Source organism: Alosa pseudoharengus, unplaced genomic scaffold (assembly GCF_046254945.1).
Source record: "Alosa pseudoharengus isolate Yale_2024_CS ecotype anadromous, Long Island Sound unplaced genomic scaffold, YU_APseudo_1.1 YU_APseudo_1.1_scf_3, whole genome shotgun sequence".
NCBI lineage: Eukaryota > Metazoa > Chordata > Actinopteri > Clupeiformes > Clupeidae > Alosa > Alosa pseudoharengus.
The window spans coordinates 24,267,243-24,288,753 of NW_027468718.1; the positions used below are offsets into that span (position 1 = coordinate 24,267,243).

The 21,511-nt window shown below is 41.0% G+C and overlaps 2 protein-coding genes across 2 annotated transcripts; one reads left to right on the forward strand and one right to left on the reverse strand.

Annotated features, from left to right (window-relative positions):
* Positions 1 to 386: 386 nt before the first annotated feature.
* pcdh8.1 (protocadherin 8, tandem duplication 1) lies at positions 387 to 13,643 on the forward strand. Its single transcript, XM_076262801.1, has 6 exons — positions 387 to 443; positions 1,911 to 1,999; positions 10,069 to 12,364; positions 12,484 to 12,554; positions 13,046 to 13,179; positions 13,291 to 13,643. Exons 1-6 carry the CDS (start codon positions 387 to 389, stop codon positions 13,641 to 13,643), a joined length of 3,000 nt encoding a protein of 999 aa, XP_076118916.1.
* Positions 13,644 to 14,572: 929 nt separating this feature from the next.
* LOC143099891 (protocadherin-18-like) lies at positions 14,573 to 20,968 on the reverse strand. Its single transcript, XM_076262802.1, has 6 exons — positions 20,902 to 20,968; positions 16,740 to 18,065; positions 15,814 to 16,043; positions 15,621 to 15,694; positions 15,300 to 15,370; positions 14,573 to 14,910 (listed from the first exon to the last, which is right to left on the reverse strand). Exons 1-6 carry the CDS (start codon positions 20,966 to 20,968, stop codon positions 14,573 to 14,575), a joined length of 2,106 nt encoding a protein of 701 aa, XP_076118917.1.
* Positions 20,969 to 21,511: the final 543 nt, after the last annotated feature.

Below are 21,511 nucleotides of genomic sequence, written 5' to 3' on the forward strand. Positions count from 1 at the left end.
CAAATAAACACAATACAAAATAACCTCCTGCAACACCACCTTTTATAGTACAAATAAACACAATACACAATAACAGCTGCTACATTCTGCATTGTTATAAGATTTTCACACATCTGTGAGAGCATCTGAAAAAAAAAAGAAATCCTCCTACTCACACACCATTGTTTATGTTGCTTGACTGAACATATTGACTGGAGTTGTCATGAAAACGTTATTCAGACAAACCTAAGTGTTAAGCATGTAGACATTTTTGTCTAGTGGAAGCGATGAAATCGATTAAGCATAAAGCACTGGGGATTTCATCACAGAAACGCGTTGGTCTTCTCGCCACGTGTTGCGTGAGCACACAACTCTCCTCCTCTACATTGAGTGAAGTCGTGTGAAGCATGAAAATGGAGAAACGCACTGTACGGGCCGTGCTGGAAAATGATCATAATGCTCAGGTAGCCCGTGAGTCTCTCACTCACTTCGCTAGATTGAAAATACAATCATCCTTGAAGAGGGAATTGCAGCTGAAGGTAGAGAAAGGAGGGCAAACGGAGGGAGGGGTGGAGGGTGGGAGCGCAGTGGTGTAGAACGAGGGAACGAGGGAGAAGCGGCGCTGGAGGAATGATGAGGCCTGACAGAACAGCCCTCCCTCGGTTTGCTGTTGACAGCTCCAACCACATTGATACCAGCGCTCAGCGATGGAGGCTAAGAAATGAAGTTGCTTTGTAGCCCTCTATCATTAAGGCCACACTCCCGCTATAGCCAGAACACATTTGCAGGATAAGCAGAAGTGAAGGAGAAAGCTTGGCTGCTTGGGCCATGTGGCGTATGTGCTTTTAAGCCCAAAATATCAGCCATGTGAGTGTTACTGGTATCTTCCAATGGTCATGTTCCATGAAAAGAATCTTTCCTAGAGAGACGTTCCTAGAGAGGTTCTACAAGTGAATAACACTTTCACCACATCGAGTGGAACTGGTGTTTCATGTGTGAATCATCACGTGTCTATTTCATTGTTGGCCAGCCTTGCTATTTTTGTAGTATGTAAGGAGGATGTATGTTAGGTTTGGTTTTTCATGTCAGACACAATACAGACAAAGGTGAATGAGAAAAGCCTTTGTAAAGCCTGACATTTGAGCATGCTCCAAAGTGCTCTGAACTAGTTAAAATATTAAAGTACAAGATCTCTTAGCAGACACAAAGCAGTGTTGCCAGTGTGTCCTTGAATATATTCATAGGGACTGGCTGATAGGAGCTCTGCTGATAGCAGGTGCATGTGTTTATAAATGATAGATTGAACAGGGGAAGAGGGCTGGTTGACAGTTGCAGAGATGAATACAGGCTGTGATGCTTTTACTGGTGATTTCTGCCTTTCCTTTTTGCACTGAAAAGGTAATGGCAAGCATGCCCGGTCAAGACTCAGTCAGAGAGTTAGTTCTTTAATTTGTATGAAATATGCATTATGTTTTCAAAGAGGGTCGATTCAATGTTATTCTTCGAAGTCTTTCTAGTCACTGTATTACATAACACACAGTTCATTTACCCCAACATACCTCCCCTGCCTAACCAAAGCAACATTTCCAGGAATTAACCATAGTTCACTCAAGGCAACCATGATCCATCTCACCTCCTGAGAGGAAGCAAGCTGACATTGTGACCTGTGCCTCATTGTCTTGTATTATATGGTTCAAATTCTTGTGTGACAGGAACAAAGACAGTGGATCATGTGAAAGGCGTAAACTACAGTAAAACAAAGGAACGCGGGGTTGGAGGGGGGTGTGAGTGCCCACAGCAGGACACTGCTAAGATTGTTCTGACAATCCAACCGGGGAAAAACACCTTCTGTCCCAGAGTTTCTCTCAGCGCATGGAAATGAGCTTCTGCAATTCACTTCATCCACGCTGCTTAAATACCTTCTGGCACAGAGTGCCACTGAAGGGTCTGTTGACAAACCTCTCTCCAGATCACTGTTTAGTTATTTAAGATGTGTGTGTGTGTGTGTGTGTGTGTGTGTGTGTGTTTGTGTGTGTGTGTGTGTGTGTGTGTGTGTGTGTGTGTGTGTGTGTGTGCGCGTGCCATAATTGTGAGGCATGAGCATTGTACAGGGAAAGTGAGAGTGGAGAGGAGGCAGCCTGCTTCATGTTATTTTCCGTTAGACTAACATATTCAAGGACAAAGATCATCTGGGATGAAAATTATTATGATAATTTAAACCTTGGTTGCCCAATGTCACTGAACTTGCTGAGCCGTAAGAACCAGATCCCAGGCACCATATGAAATGAAATCCATACTTTAAAAATCAGTTGACTTATTTGGCCTTGATGACACTGAGCAGATATGGAGATTACACAATGGGAGAACAGAGAAACTCTTAATCTGAGAATTAATTAGCCAGATTTGGTACAGAGCCCTTTTGTAAAAACTGGTGCGGAGGAAGATCTCTTAAACTGTTTGCCAGTGCCACATTTTATCTGTTCTTACTTCCTCAAAGATCAGATAGGAGCTTTGTTCTTTTCCAGCCAAGAAAAATAAAGTCTCTTCCGAATCCCTTTCGAGATGACTGCCCCATAACAGTGGAGGGATCTGATTAACCTGTGCACACCAGGACAATTCCTGTTTACTCTGTGACTCAGCTCTGTAATGGAGGCTGCTATCCGTCGGCGTGCCGTGGCCAGAGGAACATTATCTGCACCTCAGGATTGGAACAGATTGCCATCCGTTTCACTCCCCCCTGAACCACATTCATCCCGGGGCCCAAAAAATGGTGAACCTGGATTTATTTCTGCCAATATATTTATCTATTAGATTGGGAGTTCAAAGACAGATATATCTATCTATATTTTGAATGTGCAACACTTATGATCATCAGAAATAAACATTAAATTCTATACAATATTGTATGTCAATATTGACTTAATTACCACAGACCAACACATTCAGTATTAACACAAGAGTAGTCAAGCACCCAGCACCAAAAAGATTACATGTTCACTGATTTAGATGCTTTGAAGCAAAGGATTAAAGGTGCAAAATATATTCACACAACACACTTCAGAGCTTGACATGCAGGGGGTTGTTTGGGAACAAAGGATAGTGCATTTCTAATGGCTTGCCCTCTCACTACTGCCATCTACTGCCCAAACCCGTTCTTATATGTTTTTTTCTTTGAGTGAGATCACTCAAATCATGGTCATTGTGCAGCACACAAAAACACTGCCGCCATTTCTTCCTCACACGTAGAAGTGATTTGTTTGTTTTGTTGTGTGGTTGTGTACTGACGGGGGGCCTGCCAATATGGAGCTGTCAGGTCTGAGCTGTCCACAAGCTAGCAAGGTGCCGAGAGAGAGAGCAGTACAGCCACCCCAGAACTGAGCCAAATCAATCTTCTTGTCAGTTACGGACTATTCACATCAATTGCTGATAGTATTCAAGGGGAAATGACTGCAATCAAGCATAAAAGATGTAAGCCATTCAGCACCGCTGTTGGAGTTTTGCATAGGAGAATGGAGGGAAAAAAGAAAGAATATATACCTCAAGATCAAAGGAAAGTAGAATTTGAGATTTCTTACATATGCAAATGACCTCTTATAATAAGAGACACTCTCACCTTGCCTTCCTGCCTGCCTGTACACCACTAGTAACACTTCATCAGAAGGAGAAGGGCTCGTATGGCACACACTACAGACAGCTACAACACATTCATCTGTCCTCCTCATGAGCTTTAGTGTAAACCCAAGACTTGTTTACATTTGGCCAATATGCAACAAACATGTGGCCTCTCAAGGAGAAAATCACATACTGTATGCTCTAAATTTTAACAAATAAATATTATTATTTTTTTAAGTATATTTTTTGGGCTTTTTGACTTTATTTGTATAGAACAGTGAAGAGTGAGATAGGAAGTAAGTGGGAGAGAGAGATGGGGTGGGACCAGGATATGACCGCAGGTCGGATTCGAACCTGGGTCCCCGTGGGCACTTGGACCGGTATACGGTTTGAGCGCTGTAGCCTGCTGCGCCAAAGCGCCCCAACAAATAAATATTAGCATGTGCATGTGGCTTACCTGCATCAGTTGTATTTACTGAGATTGCTAACTTATTTTGTATTTTCAAGGTTTCTACTGTTATCCTTGAGGCAAATGAATAGCGAGTGAAACCATGGCGTATAATAACATAGTTAATATAACTGGATTGAAACATCATTATGAATGCTTTACACACTGAGTATAAAGCATGCCCCACTTGCATACTCACACTTACTTGCATAAACACAGACTTGTTCCAAGTGTTCTTGTTTGAGTGGAGGCAACATGAAATTGTTCCAGTTTCCCTCTTTGGCCTGCATAGTGACTCAAATGTGTGGCAGGAAAACTGGATTTAATTTTAGATGTTGATCAGGCAGGGGCCAATTCTTTGAAAAGCCAGAGATTTGAGGACTGCCAAAATCAACAGCTTGACTAATTGATTCCTACACAAAGCTTTCAGGCATTGAAAATACAGGGGATGGATTTAGTTCTTTTTTAAATCAATACATATGAAGACTGTTGTCATTGTTTGAACTGATTGATACTCGGTCCTTGAATAGTGCTGAATGACTGCATGCTGTAATAGTTTTATCAATATTACAGTAATTTGACACGCTGGGTGATCTGTGGCCTGTAGATGGCGCTGTCTCCTGAGATTCAGCCAGAATGCCTGAAACCTTCAATTGGTCAAGCAAAACAAACCCCAGAGACACAACACTGCACCAAAGACAGTATCTTGACAATCTCATTGACTTTGGTATGTACAGATTCACCCAAGTCAGTACAGCAAGACACTTGTGCAGTTGCCAGTCAGATGTGTTTATGCATGTCATGCCTGCTGAACGACAATGTAATCTGTTTCTTGCTCATGTGTTTTTTTACCCTAATGGGCAGTCTGTTCTGTAAGGGACACAATTCAGGAAGAGAAGCGTTTGAAGACGGAATGGTTCAAACCATACTGGGAGTCTGGGGGTGGCAGAGAATCAAGCAGGCATGCATTTATCTCTACATGCAAATGTGTCTTTTGATCTTGCTGTGTTTCTCACAGACCTAATACAAAAGTACAACAAACTTCTGTCCTTCTCAGTGCCAAAACAGACTGGGTTGGGAGTGGGGGTGGGGGGTATGGCTATCACATACATTCCAAATGTGCATCTATAGCACATGAGACTGCACTGGATTCAAGCATGATAAACCCACTGAGAGCCAATTACAGGCATTCTGTTTACGATTCAACTGCATCCTAATAGACTAATTAATATTTCATGAAAAGATGAATAACATGATCTTTGTGAAATATGTCATGCATTTCATTACAATAATTGGTCTTTGCTTAGCAAATCTTTTTCCATTTTCCCCCGACACTGATATATGGCATGCAAATAACTTAATATTCCAATTTTGGATCAGCAGAAACCACACATGGATTTTCCTAGACATTGATGCACACATTTGAACACTGGGGGAACACACATGCAAACAGGCACACACACACATCCACACACATCCACACACACACACACACACACACACACACACACACAGTTGTCTAAGTACACACACACACACACACAAACACGCAGGCACGCAGGCACGCACGCACATACAGGCATACAGGCACACACACACACACACACACACACACACACACACACACACACACACACACACACACACACACACACACTAATTAGGTAAAAAGTCTACAATTTTCTACAATAGGCCAATGTTTGTGCTAAGACGTGGAGTGGGATGTGGGTAGCATTAAGGTGTTACAGTAATACCACAGAGAGCCCAGATTGGTCTGATTATCTGTCACCTGCCCATCTGCTCCCCAACATGCTAGCCGCTTGACACAAAGCCAAACAGCTCCTCGAGGGTGGGGGGCTAAGCCTCATCTGACTGTTAGACATCTCAAATCCCAAATTAAATGCCACCTTGTAGCATGTGGCATGACCCCTGTTTACCTCACAACTGACACGTACACTGCTGCTTTTGAGTTAACATAGGGTCAATGTAAGGGAGACGAAGGTCCCTAAGGACAGATAGAAAGCAAGAGACAGTTCATGATGGCAAAGACAGGAATAGGTTTCGTATGACTACAAATAGACATTTAAGACATTTGACAACATACTGAGTTCCTCATGATCACCACTAGGGCATTGCATGAGCACAATGAGTAGTATGTGGATGCATGATTTCATAATGTAAACACATTTCTCACATATGTAATAATGTTGAGTTGGTCTTTATTTGTTTGTGAAATTAATCTTAAAGTAGTCATACCTATTTTGTCAACAAGTGGTAGACAATTTTAAAATCAGAGCCCATTTTCATAGCAGAACACCTATACATAGTATATTTTGCAAAGTGAAGCACTTTGGTCAAAACTATCCATTTATTAATAAAACCCTATTTTGTTATAGTCATATGATCTGATTCTGCTTGAAATGATTCTGATCATTTACACACTACTGTGCTCAATTCAGAACACTTTTGACATTGCTGCTTCTCTTAGGATATAGTGCAGGGTTAAGAAGAAGATATTGACACAACTCAACAGACAGGGCCAGGCCTGCACAGTGAGGATCACTGATCACTCAATACGTCTATCTATGATCACTGACCACTCAATACATCTATCCATTTTCAAATGTTACATTTTGCACTGGGATAGAATTTACTGCAGTGAAACATTTGTGGAAACAAAACATTTTTTATAAGTATATACTCTTTTGATCCCGTGAGGGAAATTTGGTCTTAGTGAAACACACTCAGCACACAGTGAGATGAAGCACACACTAATCCCGGAGCAGTGAGCCTGCAACAACAGCAGCGCTCGGGGAGCAGTGAGGGGTTAGGTGCCCTGATCAAGGGCACTTCAGCCGTGCCTACTGGTCGGGGTTTGAACCGGCAACCCTCCGGTTACAAGTCCGAAGCGCTAACCAGTGGGCCACGGCTGCCCCCCAATCCTGGATTTAGACACCCAGCCTGCTGGGCGTGTGTTTGGAATCTCAGCCTCACTTCATGATGGTGTCTGGATAATCACCAGAGCGACAACCATTTTATGTTTACCACGGCGTACATTTCTATATGGATAACAATGCAGAATATCTTGCTAGAAAACAAAAGTTTGCTGATGCTTTTTTATCCTTTCACAGACCCTGCACCATTTTGGTCAAATGGCTCAACCAATTCTTTACATCATAGTCAATCAATGTTGCTTGAATCTAGTTTGATATGAAAAATTGGTCCTAGTTTTCTCTGTTCACATATCTTCCAGGTCTACCTCAATCTTCATCTCAAGCTTCATCTTCCTCACCCAACCCATTTCCCTCTACAGGTCCCCTGCATTGCAACATGACTTTACAGAGTATGAATGTGGGACATGAAGAATAGTGAAGTGTGTGAACATAGCCTCTTCTTGAGAAGAGAGCACATCACCTCTTCTTGTGAACTGTATAAAAAGACAATTTCAAGAGAGCTGATGAATGTCTGTCTACCAAGTCCTCTTGTCTTTAATTGCTGAAAAAGATCTCATTAGTTCAACAGATGGTGTGTCTTGTTAGCACACAGTAATGCTCTTATGGCCACCATGCGCCTTAATCAATCTGTGATCTGGTTTAATCACCACACTTAAGTGGCAATCAAGCATCACTCCATTCCATTTCAATTCAATTCATTTTGAGTCTGAAATAAACATTTTCTGCTGCAGTGGTTGTGTAAATTACTATAAGTGCAAGTTATTCCATTGTTGCTGCTTTGATTAGTTTATTTATAACCTAGTCAACAGAGGTGTGTATAAAAAGTATAAAAGCTATCTGTACACATTTATTTGTCAAGGGTAAGTGTCTAAATATCTTTTCCTGATGCAGCTTGAAATGTAGTCTTCATAATTTGTGAAGCCTATGTGTACTTTTGCACGTGTTTGTGTGCTCAAGTTGATATCAAAATAAGAGCATGGTACCTGCCTCCGAGATAAGACGATAAGATGCCACGTAAGCCTCTCAGAAACTCAGAGGTCTGCCTGGAAATCCTCTTACAAGCAAACAACTCATGTGGTCTAATTGTTTAGCATTATCCATCAAACTACTACATACAAGCCTGAAAATCCTGGATTTAGACACCCAGCCTGCTGGGCGTGTGTTTGGAATCTCAGCCTCACTTCATGATGGTGTCTGGATAATCACCAGAGCGACAACCACTTTATGTTTACCACGGCGTACATTTCTATATGGATAACAATGCAGAATATCTTGCTAGAAAACAAAAGGCTCATTTTTGTTTGCTGATTTTTTTAATTTCATGATTGGTCAAAGATGAAGGAACAGTTTCAAAACAAGCTTAGAAAGCCCCCGTTTTGTCACTGCCTTTTTACAGAGGCCGACTGAAGTGACAGAACTGTAATTGCTGATAAGAGATCTGACTGTCTGCTCACACTTATCTTTAATGAATCAAACGGTCTTTATCATTAATAAACTAGCTAAAGATTCAAGCGCTCTGTATGGACTGTGTAGTGTAATCTCCAATCACTGTCCATTTTACAGAGTATTTATTTTCTATGGAGGAACATTAGAAAACAAAGATTAGATTTCCATATAAAACCTCACCAGCCTCTCAGTTTTCTCTCTTGCTTATCTTGTTGATTTATGATGGTCCCATAGGCTTAGGTTTCCTAATGCATGAGAGCAGAAATGACTGATGTTTTCATGAATAAAGGCAGAGAGATGGCAACAACCCATTGTCCTCATGGGCAATGTAAAATATCCACAATTATGTAAAACCCTGTTGTCTTTGTATTCATGTGTTACTGACACCAATACAATCCACTACTCTATGTGTGCCTGTGTAAATAAAAGCACTGCATGCAAAGCACTACACTGATAAAAGCACCCTGTGCTGAATTTAAATTAACACAATTTTCTCAAACAATGGAAATGAAGTGGCTCCTTTAGAGATGTAAATGAGAGACTGACCTATGTGTGGACCCTTTCCATGTTTCTTTGCTGATATAAGTACAATCAACAACCCAGACTGTTTGTCCCTGTGGACATTTCCCAGTCTTTCATGACAGATTTTAAGTCTTGCCAGAGTGATACATTTGAAAAGATGATGCTGCATTTGTCTCTTGACCACACAGACTAGCACACAGAGTCCCTGGCACACGCTTTAACAATCCTCCAAACCCTGGAAGTTGTGAGGAAACCCTGGTGTAAATCTAATCTTGAAAACATTGTTTTCACCTCATCTAGACAGGCTAATTAGACTCTCAGACAGTGGGCCATGTCTGGAAGAAAGCTGTTTACACCTTAAATTAACAAACTGATGTGGGGGTAGATCAGACAGATTAACAGTAATTGAACAGACAGACGATGTTTGACCCTCTGATATCAAAGCATTCTGTCAGAAATAAACTGAAGTGGTCTGCCTACAATTTGTCTACATAATTTGATTATTTGAAATAAAATGTAAAAAAAAACTATCGACACTTCATGTAGTCATCATGCCCATTCCAAAACACCTAACCTGGTAGGAATATAGAGAATGTCCACCAAATAGCTAAATTATCTATGTAGAGAGTTAAATCATAGTTTCATGCCTTTCTATATGAATTTCATTAAACAGTAAGGCTACTGACTTGTATATGACTTGTATGGGCTAATACAAACAGTATTTTGTGTAAAATGCAATCTGTAATATAAACTGAAAAAATAACAAAATATCAAGTTTTCGTAAATAAAGTTTGCTATCTCAGAAGACTGGCACAAAAAACGCCATGCATTTGAGTTCAAGTGACTGTAACATTCACTGTGACTATGGAACTTGCACCATGTGGTAGGCCGAGTGAAGATCATTGGTCTGCCGGGCAGCCTATTTGCATAAGTCAAGACTTATATCCATTTGATAACAGCGGTCAAACCAGTCAGAGTGTAGCAGATGACCGGTCAAGAAATGGCAACTTCTGTGTAGTTGTACACAGCGTCGTTTCAACGTTTTCTGTTCTCGCATGTGAAGATGGAGTTTTTAGAGAAAAGTGTACTGTTTGTGCTGTGTGTCAGTCTAACCCACTGTACCACGACGAAGTATTTTACATATGAAGAAGATGCACCAGGCACGGAGATTGGGAATCTCTCTCGGGATTTACAGATTGACCCAGCGGACGACCCAGAGACAGCCTTCCGGTTCATGCAGGAATCTGACTCGTACTTGATTCAAATGAGAGAAATAGACGGACTTTTAACTGTGGGAGAGACCATAGACCGCGAACAACTGTGCCAACAGTCACCACGATGCCTCATCACGTTTGATGTTGTCACTTTTTCCAAAGAAAAGTTTCAGCTGATTCACGTGGAAATCGAGGTGAAAGACATTAACGACAACTCACCACAGTTCCCAGCAAATGAAACGGTTTTAGAAATTTCAGAGAATGCCCCATTGGATTCGCGAATCCCGTTGGATATAGCAGTTGACAAAGATGTTGGCAACAACTACATCCAAAGTTACCGTATCTCTCACAACAACCATTTTGCCATTGAAGTGCGCACGACAGAGGACGGTGTTAAATTTGCTGAACTAGTGTTGGTGAAAAGACTGGACAGGGAGATCGAGGACTCTTATACCGTTGAAGTGACAGCTTCTGATGGAGGAACCCCACCAAGAACAGGATCAACTAAAGTTGTTATCAAAGTTCTGGATTTCAATGACAATAGCCCCACATTTGAGCACAATTCCCTAAAGGTCGAATTGTACGAGGACTCACCAATAGGCTTTCGTGTTCTGAAAGTCCATGCTTTTGACCCAGATGCAGGTGTCAATGGTGAGGTGGTGTATGGATTCGTCGAGGGATTTCCTTCCGAAGTCACGCGAGTATTTAAAATTGACCCTCTTTCAGGCTCTGTGACTTTGAAAGAAATGGTTGACTTCGAAAAGAAAAGGTCATATGAACTCAACATTAAAGCGTCTGATCTGGGTGCCAACCCTATGCCATCTACATGTAGAGTTATAGTGGAGATTCTAGATGTGAATGATAATGCGCCAGAAATAAACATTAAGCCAATGACTTCCACCAATGACGGTGTCGCTTTCATCACGGAGGCCGCGGCCATGGAGAGTTTTGTGGCGTTGATCAGCACCTCGGACAGAGACTCTGGTTCCAACGGCTACGTGCGCAGCAGCTTGCACGGACACCGGCACTTCAAACTTCAGCAGGCCTATGGTGACAACCTAATGATTGTAACCACCACGATTTTAGACAGAGAAACAATTGCAGAATACAATCTTACTGTGGAGGCTGAAGATTTTGGGTCACCTCCATTCAGGACCGTGAAGCAGTATACAATTAGGGTGACTGACGAGAATGACAACCTTCCACTTTTCAACAAATCAGTGTATGAAGTTTCCATCATAGAAAATAACATCCCTGGTTCATACATCACTTCAATTCTGGCTACTGATCTTGATGCTGGTAAAAATAGTAAAGTAACTTATAAACTTGTTGAAAGCCATGTTTTGGATGATGATTCAATAACAACATTTGTATCAGTTGACCCAGTTTCAGGATCATTGTACAGTTTGAGGTCATTTGATTTTGAAACTGTTCAGCAGATTGATTTAACTATTCAGGCTAGTGACAGTGGCTCACCATCACTATCCAGCACAGCTTTAGTCAGGATCAAAGTCATCGATCAAAATGACAACTACCCATATTTTACATATCCAGACATCCAAAATGAAACGGCTGAAGTTCCCATTCCTTCCAATGCACCCCCTGGGTACATTTTACTTCGGGTCAAAGCTGATGATGAGGATGGGGGTGAGAACAGTAAACTGAGCTTTGATATTTTGGAGGATGACCAAAAGCTATTCTCCATGGACAAAAGGACTGGACAGATTGTTTTGAAGCAAAAATTGAACTGCCCCTGTGATGATGCCCTGGATATTAAGATCAGAGTGAGTGACAATGGCCAACCTGCTCTCTTCAGCGTGTCCACTGTCCGTTTTGTTGTGACGGACACTCAAGCCTTTAATGATCAATTTATAATTTCAGTGGGCGACGACTTGGAAGAATTCAACTTTGTTGTCCCTTCAGCAGTGATTGCATTTGTTGGTGGGGGCTGCATTCTGCTGTTAATAGTAGTTGTGACTCTCACAGTTTTCTGTAAGCTCCGACAAAAACCAAGAAGCTACAGTTCCAAATCGAACAGGAACCATGGCCTGTTCGGCACTACATCCTTAACAGTGTATAACGCCTCAGAGCCAAACATATATGGTGGGCCCACACATTTCCTGACCCATGGGATGAAATCTAAACATGAGGACTCGTGTCTGTATGAGGATAAAAGCTCTGACTCAAAGGTGAGGTCGCCATTACAGTAACCGTTTAAACCTACATGAGGTATTTAAACCTACATGTATGGACAGTAACTTTATTATTTATTAATAAATGTTCCTTTTTCATCTTTGTTATCACTTAGGGTTTTATAACGTCAAGGTCTTTTGAGGGAACAGCAATATGGCAAGATGACAAATACAGTTTGCAAAGAAGGTAAGATTCCTGATACCTTTATAGACTTTTCAATATTTTTTATGGCCACTAGGGTCAGTCCACACTGGCAACAGTAGCTATGACATTAACTGTACATTAATGATAACAAATCTACACTTTTAAATGTCTTTCTAGCTTAGAAAGTAATGTCCACACTACACACTACAACAGTAACAGCTCTAATAGTTATTATTGGTAGTGTTGGACTTGAGTTGTGGAGTACACCATGTGTGTGATATAAAGGGGAACGGTGTGTCTTATAGTCCAAGTCCAATAGATGTCAAAAGATTTCAAAACAGTGTGAGATACACATCAATAATTTATGAACTATTGTGAAGGTACAAATCTATTTTTAAACTCTTAAAGTAGCTTAACTTGTATAACTGCTACTGCCACTTTTTCACTGGTCCATGTAGTATTTTTTACTATGTCAGAACATCAATAAGTTGATAGACAGATGCAGGGGCTGACATGTTTGATCGCATCCACAGTGGCACTGGCAACACAGACCAACTGAGCGTGAAGGACAGTGGCAAAGGTGACAGTGACTTCAACGACAGTGACTCCGACGTCAGTGGAGATGGACTTAAGAGGACCCTCTCAACATTTCAACCATGGGCAAAAAGTGAGATATAAACCACACAAAAACACACATATCCAACTATTATCATCACCGATCTTCGGAGACGGGACTGATGTCATTTTCAACCATAATTTCTCTGTTTCTCTGTTCCAGATTCTTTTCATTCGGCTAACACTCTCAGTGTGGATTGGCAGAGCAGATACTGTGTAATTCCAACCCACAGTATCCATGCCACCCCAGGAAATGCATACACAATAGGCTTTTCCCAAGAACCGGCATATAGTAATACCCATGTTAATCCCCAGTCCTGGAAAGAATCCTGCTACAACACAAACATTCCCAAAGCCAAGGGATCGGCGGCACAGACATTCTGTAGGGCAGGCACACTACCCCCGTACAGCTCCCATCTGACGCGAGAGCTGGGCGCCAGGGCAGACGACCAGCGGGAGCAGAACCAGGACATCCTCACAGTGACGACGCTGTCAGAAATCGCTACCACCTTTTAATCGCTGGAAAATCCCAACAGGGCTCTTTTCCCTCCTCAATGAATCACAGAGGGGTTTTGTGTTTAACAGATTTGTCAAAGCAGAAGAATTAACATATAAATAAGAATCGCTCTGTGTAAGTGAACAGGAGATGTAAATATTTTTTTGCATAAATAGAAAAGAACTTGTCTGTACATGCTTGACTCATAAAAAATGTATTTTTATCATTTGACACTTGCTTTTTTATAAATAAAGGAATTGTTGAAAGCCTGAAGTGTTACCAATTCCAGCAGCTAAAACCAAACCACACAATCACATCAGGCTATGGTTGATGCTTTGTGTAGAATACAAACCAGCACAGCTGTTTTGAAAGGTTGTCTTTTTATGTAAAAAGAAGAAATTGGTGTGAAATTCATATTATAGTGTACCTATTATATACCCATAAAGATTAACAATGAGGCTGTATCCATCCAAACCTGAACACAACTTTACTCAGGTATAGAAGTCTTTATATTCATTCCAAGTAGCCAGATACAAATAGACTGTAGTTCAAAATCGAGGAATATACATCATCTAACGTCTGTTTACTGCAAAGACTTAATGGTTTTGGAGGAATGAGCAAGAATAACTCCTTACATAGTGTTTTGTTTAAAGGCAATGGCCAACACAGATTTATGAAATTTAATTCTATTAAGAAAAAAAAGGAAAACCAAAGTGTCAGAGTGTTTTGTTGCTTTATTTCATTATATGACACTATTACAGAATATGAGGCTCAATTATTTAACATCTGATCACCATTAAGTTATACTTTACAATAGAGTTGGCAAATGTCTTCTATTAGGAATACTTGGATTGGAATGCATTACAACTTTGTGCCAGCATTTTTCTGAGGCAATGAGTGAACATCAGGAAGGTCACTGTTGAGGTTCCTATCCTAAGCACTCCAGACTCTACAGAGCAGTAGAGGTCCTTCCTCGCACCAGTGACACAGGGGAGCATGATCCAGATGAGCTCTGCTCATACTCAGGATACAGTGGTAATCCACTTCTTGGAATCACCTGTAACAAGCCTTTCGTTTTGGGAATCTTGGTCCGAAACAGGTAATTCTTTTTCCTGCAGGGAACACCCCTGGCATTTCTTGTGGTGTGTTCTTTAGTGTAAATCTTGCCTTGTTGATGAGGTGACTGCTGACACTGTTTATCTGTGTTGTCATGACTGCTGAAGTCCAGTCTCCTGTGAGCTGACTGGACACAATCTTCCATCTGCTTCTGATTGCATGGACACAAGCCTGCAACATGGGAATGACATAATATTAATAATACTGAAAGCCTGGTCACAGGACTCTGAAATGCTCTTACACGTCCTGTGTGCCACTTTCTGCTCTTATCCCACAAAAGTCCATTTTAGCTTGGAAAACCACTATTTAATCTCTTAAGTGAGCCATAATAGTACATTATTTGCTAATTGTTCCTTCTAAGGCTATAAGTGAAATGACTGTGACAGTTTGTCTCAAAGCAAGTCTGAGACTTGCCTAAACACAGATTAGAGTGAATGCCCCGATAATGACCAGGCTCAGCTAAGTCACCATATCTGGGTTTTAAAAGCTTGAATACTATTTTGAGACATCCTATAATGCACTGGCCACAAAATGAAGAGGGACTAACAAATTTGACCCACATGCGCCAGATGTGCCACCAGTGGGGTCAGTTGAAATCCTCATGTCCTCCTCTGCACTGGTCTGAGTGCCCCTGATGGCAGATAAAGCAGCAAGAAATACAGTTTTTTTTCCAGAGTAAATGAAAAGTTGTCGCTCAGATAGTTGGATACTCTGCCCTGCAATATTTTCAGACATTTCCTCTCTTAAAAGCTGGAGCGGTGGTGACCCACACAACATTGGGCTCTATCTGCCTTGTTGTGTTAAACAGAGGATGACACATCTCCAATAGAATATGAAGGGCAAATAGCATTAATCGATCCATGTGATATGAAATGACTTACCCTGCTCTGTATTTCCTATGTAGGTCAAATGGCTGTGGATCGACCAGGGACCTGGTGCTACAAGGCATAATTATCTGGAGGGAGGGGGAGAAAGGGGTCTGTTTAGAAAATGCATGAGCTACCAGGGATGTTGTTTTTCCCTCATCAGATGGAAATATTCATCTATGCGTTCAGTTCAGTGTGCACAACTTACTTCGGTTTGAGCGTCACTCAAGAAGACAGAGAAAAAGGAGTTGCAGAATTCATTTTCATGGCTCAGGGTCTCCCGTCTCCTTCCTAAGAAGGGTGCGCAGGTGTTTGAGTGGGCTTCGAATATGTCCTCCATCTCACTGAGGGCACACTTGTCCTGGCTGCTATTTGTGCTGTAGGAGCCTCTTCTTCTCATGAGTTTGATCAACACTGTTGCCACCACACTGACTGCAACTAAAATCACACAGAGGCCTAGAGGGACGGAATATTTCACTAGAACATTCAGGAAGTGTTCTAAATGCTCAACGTAAGTGAACATATTTTCCCTTGTTGGTACGGCTTGGGAAGTAACAATAAAGTGGATATCAACTGTAGACTGAAGAGAAGGAATGCCGTTGTCTCGAACACTCGCCGTGATCCTCAGCACTCCTCCTGAGTTCTTGACACTCTCATTCAGTGCTGTTTTTAGATATACATAGCCAGATGTCTGGTCCAGAACAAAGAGGTCATTTGGGTCGTCCAAAAGTTTGAAAGTCAGCTGTGCATTCAAACCTTCATCAGCATCATCTGCTATGATTTTTAGGACAGGGGTCACCGTTGTTGCCTCAAGAGATATGTAACAGAGGGCAGAGCCATTTATTGACCTGGGCTGCATTATCACAGGAGCATTGTCGTTCACGTCCATAACTCTTATCCAAACCATCGTGGTTTTAGATAGGAGTGGAAAACCACCATCACTAGCCAGAACTTGCACTTCAATGTCTTTGGCCTGTTCATAATTGAATGATGTTGCCGAGTGTAAAGATCCTAAAAGTGGATCAATTAACACTAAATTTGATGAAATAATTTGAGAGTTTGATTTAATGTTCAGTATTGAATATGTTATATCTGCATTTTGACCAACATCACTGTCATATGCTTGCACTATACAGAGAAATGCACCTGGTAGATTATTCTCTTCAATCCAAACTTCATATAATGATTTAGTGAACTCCGGAGGATTGTCGTTCACATCCCTCAACTGAATAGAGAATGTCATGATTGTTGTCAGTGGAGGAGTTCCATGGTCTGTAGCAACTGCTGTGAGGTTATATTCAGGCAAAGTTTCTCTATCCAAAAATGATGTTGTTACGATCATAAAAGTGTGTTCATAAGCGTGTTGCAGCCTGAAATGTTGGTGTCCGAGCAAATTGCAATGCACGTGTCCGTTGACTCCTGAGTCTCTGTCCATGGTGCTGACAAGGGCCACGAAACTGTTTACTGGTGCCGATTCTGCGATATATGTCACGCTGTCAAAGTCTAGTGATTTAATAATGATTAAAGGTGCGTTATCGTTGGCATCTAAAATATCCACTCTAACTGTGCACTGCGCTGGGACAGAATTTATGCCCATATCATATGCTATTATTTTCAAATCAAAAAAATTGTTTTTTTCATAGTCGACTTCTCTCGCGAGAGTCAGTCGTCCTATGTGAGGATCAATATTAAAGATCTGTTTTATCTCTAGAGGCGTTTTCTCCTCAAACCCATACACAACTTCCCCGTTTTGACCCTCGTCTGGGTCAGAGGCACGTAAATGTAAAAGCAAGAGACCAACTCTTGCACTTTCACTGAGTGTAATTTTTATGAAACTGTCTTCGAAGGCCGGTGTATTATCATTGATATCTAATACTTTTATCTTCACAGTTAGTATTCCAGACAGGATTGGTATTCCTTCGTCCATTGCTGTGATTTCAAGGTTATATGTGTCCTCTTTTTCCCTGTCAAGCTCTTTGACCAATACTAGCTCTGCATACAAACCTCCTTCTCCACTTCGGGCTTCAACGATGAAATACTCGTTCGTGGAAATGGTGTAACTCTGTATATAGTTTCGACCTATATCTTCATCGGTGGCTACTTCTAAAGGGAAGCGAGTTCCTTCTGATGCGCTTTCAAGTGTCTCTACGTACATTTCGTGTACAGGGAATTTCGGGGCGTTGTCGTTGATGTCCCTTATATCCACTTCGACGTGCATTAGAAAAGACTTCTCCTGGTGAACAGCAACCACATCCAGCGGTATCACGCAGTATTGAGATCGACGACAGAGTTGCTCACGGTCAATTCTCTGAGCAACCGAAAGTTGTCCATCAGTCACCCTCAAGTTAAAAAGACTCAAATAAGGTTGGTCAATAAATCTAAAACTTCTTCGGTTGGCGTTCGACAGGAAAACATTCAGATCCCTTGCAAGGTCTCCGACCTTGGCGCCCACATCCGACTCTTCGTATAAAACATACCGAATTGTCTTAGTTGATGCAATGTATGTGATGGAAGATAGCACTCTGAAAACAACAACAAAAAGTGATACATTCATTTTAGAGTCAAAGACAAAGATGTTTGCCAACCTAAGTAGGCCTATCTCAAAGTGCATCAAAGAGGCCTATTTCGGCATCTTTAGTCAATAAAATGAAGGTGTTTTCAGACAGTCTTGGCAACAGACATGCATATTTGGCTAATGAGTTTAACTTAATTCCACAGGCACCTTGGTCCAATGGCATTGTTTTACCTAAACAATGGAACAATCCTTTTAAAAGATAACTGATAAAGTCACTGCCTTAAGCGCAGCTTAATCCAGAAACGCTCTTAGGCTACAGATTTTAGGACTCAGACATTAAGTGTTTATAAGCACTTTGACTTGAAAGACACTTTCTGTTAATTGCATAGCAAACTACATTATATTATCAGGCAGAATTCACATTATGATATTATAATCATGTTCTTAAAATTGTGCACAGTAAACTTGTTGTAACTGACTGAGGAATTGGTTTATTTATGCCAAAGCATGCTCCTCCGTGGCTGCAGCAACTATCTTTTCCGAAGCAGAGGAGGAAAACATGTCAATGCCACTCAAGTCAGTCCCACACAGGAATTGGAGTCATGGTTGTCTCGGAGTCCTCCTGGCTGCAGGGATGGCCCAGCTGTTAATCAGCCTTTGCATGTGCCCTGCCCCTCCACACGCCAGAAGGCCAAGATTATGAGACATAGTGTGTCACTTGTTCTGGAAAAACACAAAGCCAATCAAGATTCTGCGAAAAGTGCTGGAGATAATCTGCCCATTAATTAGCCTGATTGACTTAGGTGTGTAATTAGCACCATTCTTCAGCTTTGCCAGGTTGTAGTAGTGTTGTTTACTCTGGTTCATCAGCATGCCAAACAGTTGTTAGGGGTTCTCTAATTCATTAAGCGAGAGGTTTTCTCATTCAGTGTTGTATTTCAATTAACACCTGGCTGTCATGTTTCAAATCTTATGTAAATACACATCTGCTTGGCCTTGCTAGGTTACTGAACACACATATTTTATTTCAGGTTGACAGAATACCTCAAATTCCTATATCCTGCTGTATTAGCCTTTAAGATCAAGTCCATTTAGTTTTATTCAACCCCTGTTATGATGAGCACTAGATGCTTTAAAAGAGCTGCGACCCAAACCTACAAGATCATGTCCTGATATGAAGATGAGCTTTCCTCCCAAACCAAGGCTGGTCCACAACAAAGGCAGTGATGAGGGGATGTAACACCAACGTAATAACTTCCCACCAACGTAATAAACCACCAACGTTTCTTTTTGCCCAACATTGCACATCATCTACTTAGGAGATCATTGCTCCTACATACTTTGGCCTATAATCAAATGCCTGACCTCTTTGGAAAGCTTAGACACTGTAGTTACTTGGAAAACAATCAAGAAACTGTGTGATGTACTGATACAGAGTTACAGAGGCTAGAATATTATTTTCTCATTCTGCCGGATAACAAGCATTTCTGAACTGATCACATTTCAGCCCTCTAGGTCACTTGATATGACTTAGAAACACAACTGAGCCCTAGCATCCGGTCTTGTGAAGCTGTGTGCAAAAGTAGATCAATATAGAATGAAAACTACTTACTTTAGACCATTATTTGCCAAGGTATGCTCATGTGTTTTGTAAAATGCCCTATGGAAACTCCCCATAGGACTTTTGGTTATCCAAAATGCATACTGACAATCAAATGCTTACTGCATATGAACCCCTTTGTGTAAAAACATAATCTTGGTCTCAATTGAAAGGTAACACATTGAAGTTTCATGTTTGTATTTGGATTATACTTCAGGGGTTCTGGTATGGAATGACTACACTAAATATATAATTACAATTTCTATTTCAATTCAGTTGGTGGACTATCTGCATAACTAATATTGGATCAAATTACATGAATATTCATTTTCTATGGATTCTTGTGAATATTTCAAGACCCAATATGCTATATCTAGCAGGGTTTTGCAAAATTCGATTTGGAATTCTGCTTCCTGTTTACTGCCTCAATTGAAATGCAAGTGAAATTCAAGAATTGAATTGGAATTTAAGAGCCAGTTTCAATTAAATTGTGGAATTTTGCACAAGCCTGATATCTAGACATAGTAAGATTAATCTGACATTGTAAAACACTATACATATTTTACATGGCAAATGTAATTGATTCCTAAACTTCCAAACTTTCAAATGATGTATAATATGGCTATGCTACATAACAATCTGAAGTATAAAAATGATTTTGAATGTTGGGGGGAGGTGGCCATGTCCACAGCCACTGTTTCCAGCTGTAGGCTAGGCTATATCCTCATGACCACATCTTTTTCACATGAGTTTTTCTCTTTATGTTAGTCATTGTATATGTTCACATCCAACAACAAAATCAACTTAGACATTTAGGCTACGTCCACACAAAACCAACGGGTATATTTTTTTACTGCTTTCACACCTTTAATAACACTGGTAAAAAAAAGAAACTCGCTTCCACACGAAGAGGTGAAACCAACAGAAAGCCCAGGCCAGTCGTTGGCGCTATGACGGTGCAGAGGCTTCAGATTAATTTGCAAAGAAAAGACAGAAACATTTCAAAAGCAGTCACGTAAGATGAGTTTTCAATTCAACTGTAGAACTAATAACGTTCATTTTCAGGGTATGTGACTGCTATGTATGTAGAAATGTTTTTATGTTTTGCATTAGGTCTGGTATAGAGCAAGTTACACTGAAGAAATTCTTGAGATATTTACAGAAAACTGTGTCCGGCCTACCTCCTTTTGGGGGGCCCAGTGTGGCCTGTGGTGGGCAACGGATCAAAGTGTCCTGGAAGACAGACATTTTGACAGAAATTCATTAAAGGTCATAATAATACAATTCAAAGTACACTGCAGTAACTTCTTTTCAATGCCTGCCATTCAAAGCCCTTTTGCTGACTCACACATTCTCCAACCATCTCAGCATTCCGTCTTCTAACAATCACAAAGCATGAGGTCAAAATTGGATCTTTTTTATGTAAGGGATAATGTATAGAACACTGGTCATTATTGGGAAAATAAGTCCCGACAGGGCGAACCGGACCCCGACGCGCAGCTGATTGTTCCGCCCTGAAGGGACTTATTTTCCCAATAATGACCGGCGTTCTAGACATTATCCCGCTTATTACACGGCTACTTGCCAAAACTAAATAATAAACTCCCCACAATATGAATTTAGCCTACATAGCCTAGCCTATTTGTTACCGTTCAGTGGCATTTGCAACACGCTGAACTTGAATCAAACATTCTTTAGAACAGCTGATCAACCGTCTGCTTTCAGCTTTTGAATGAAGTTCCAGTCCTTGCGTAGGGATATGAAATACCTGCACAAACTCCGTTGCCATTG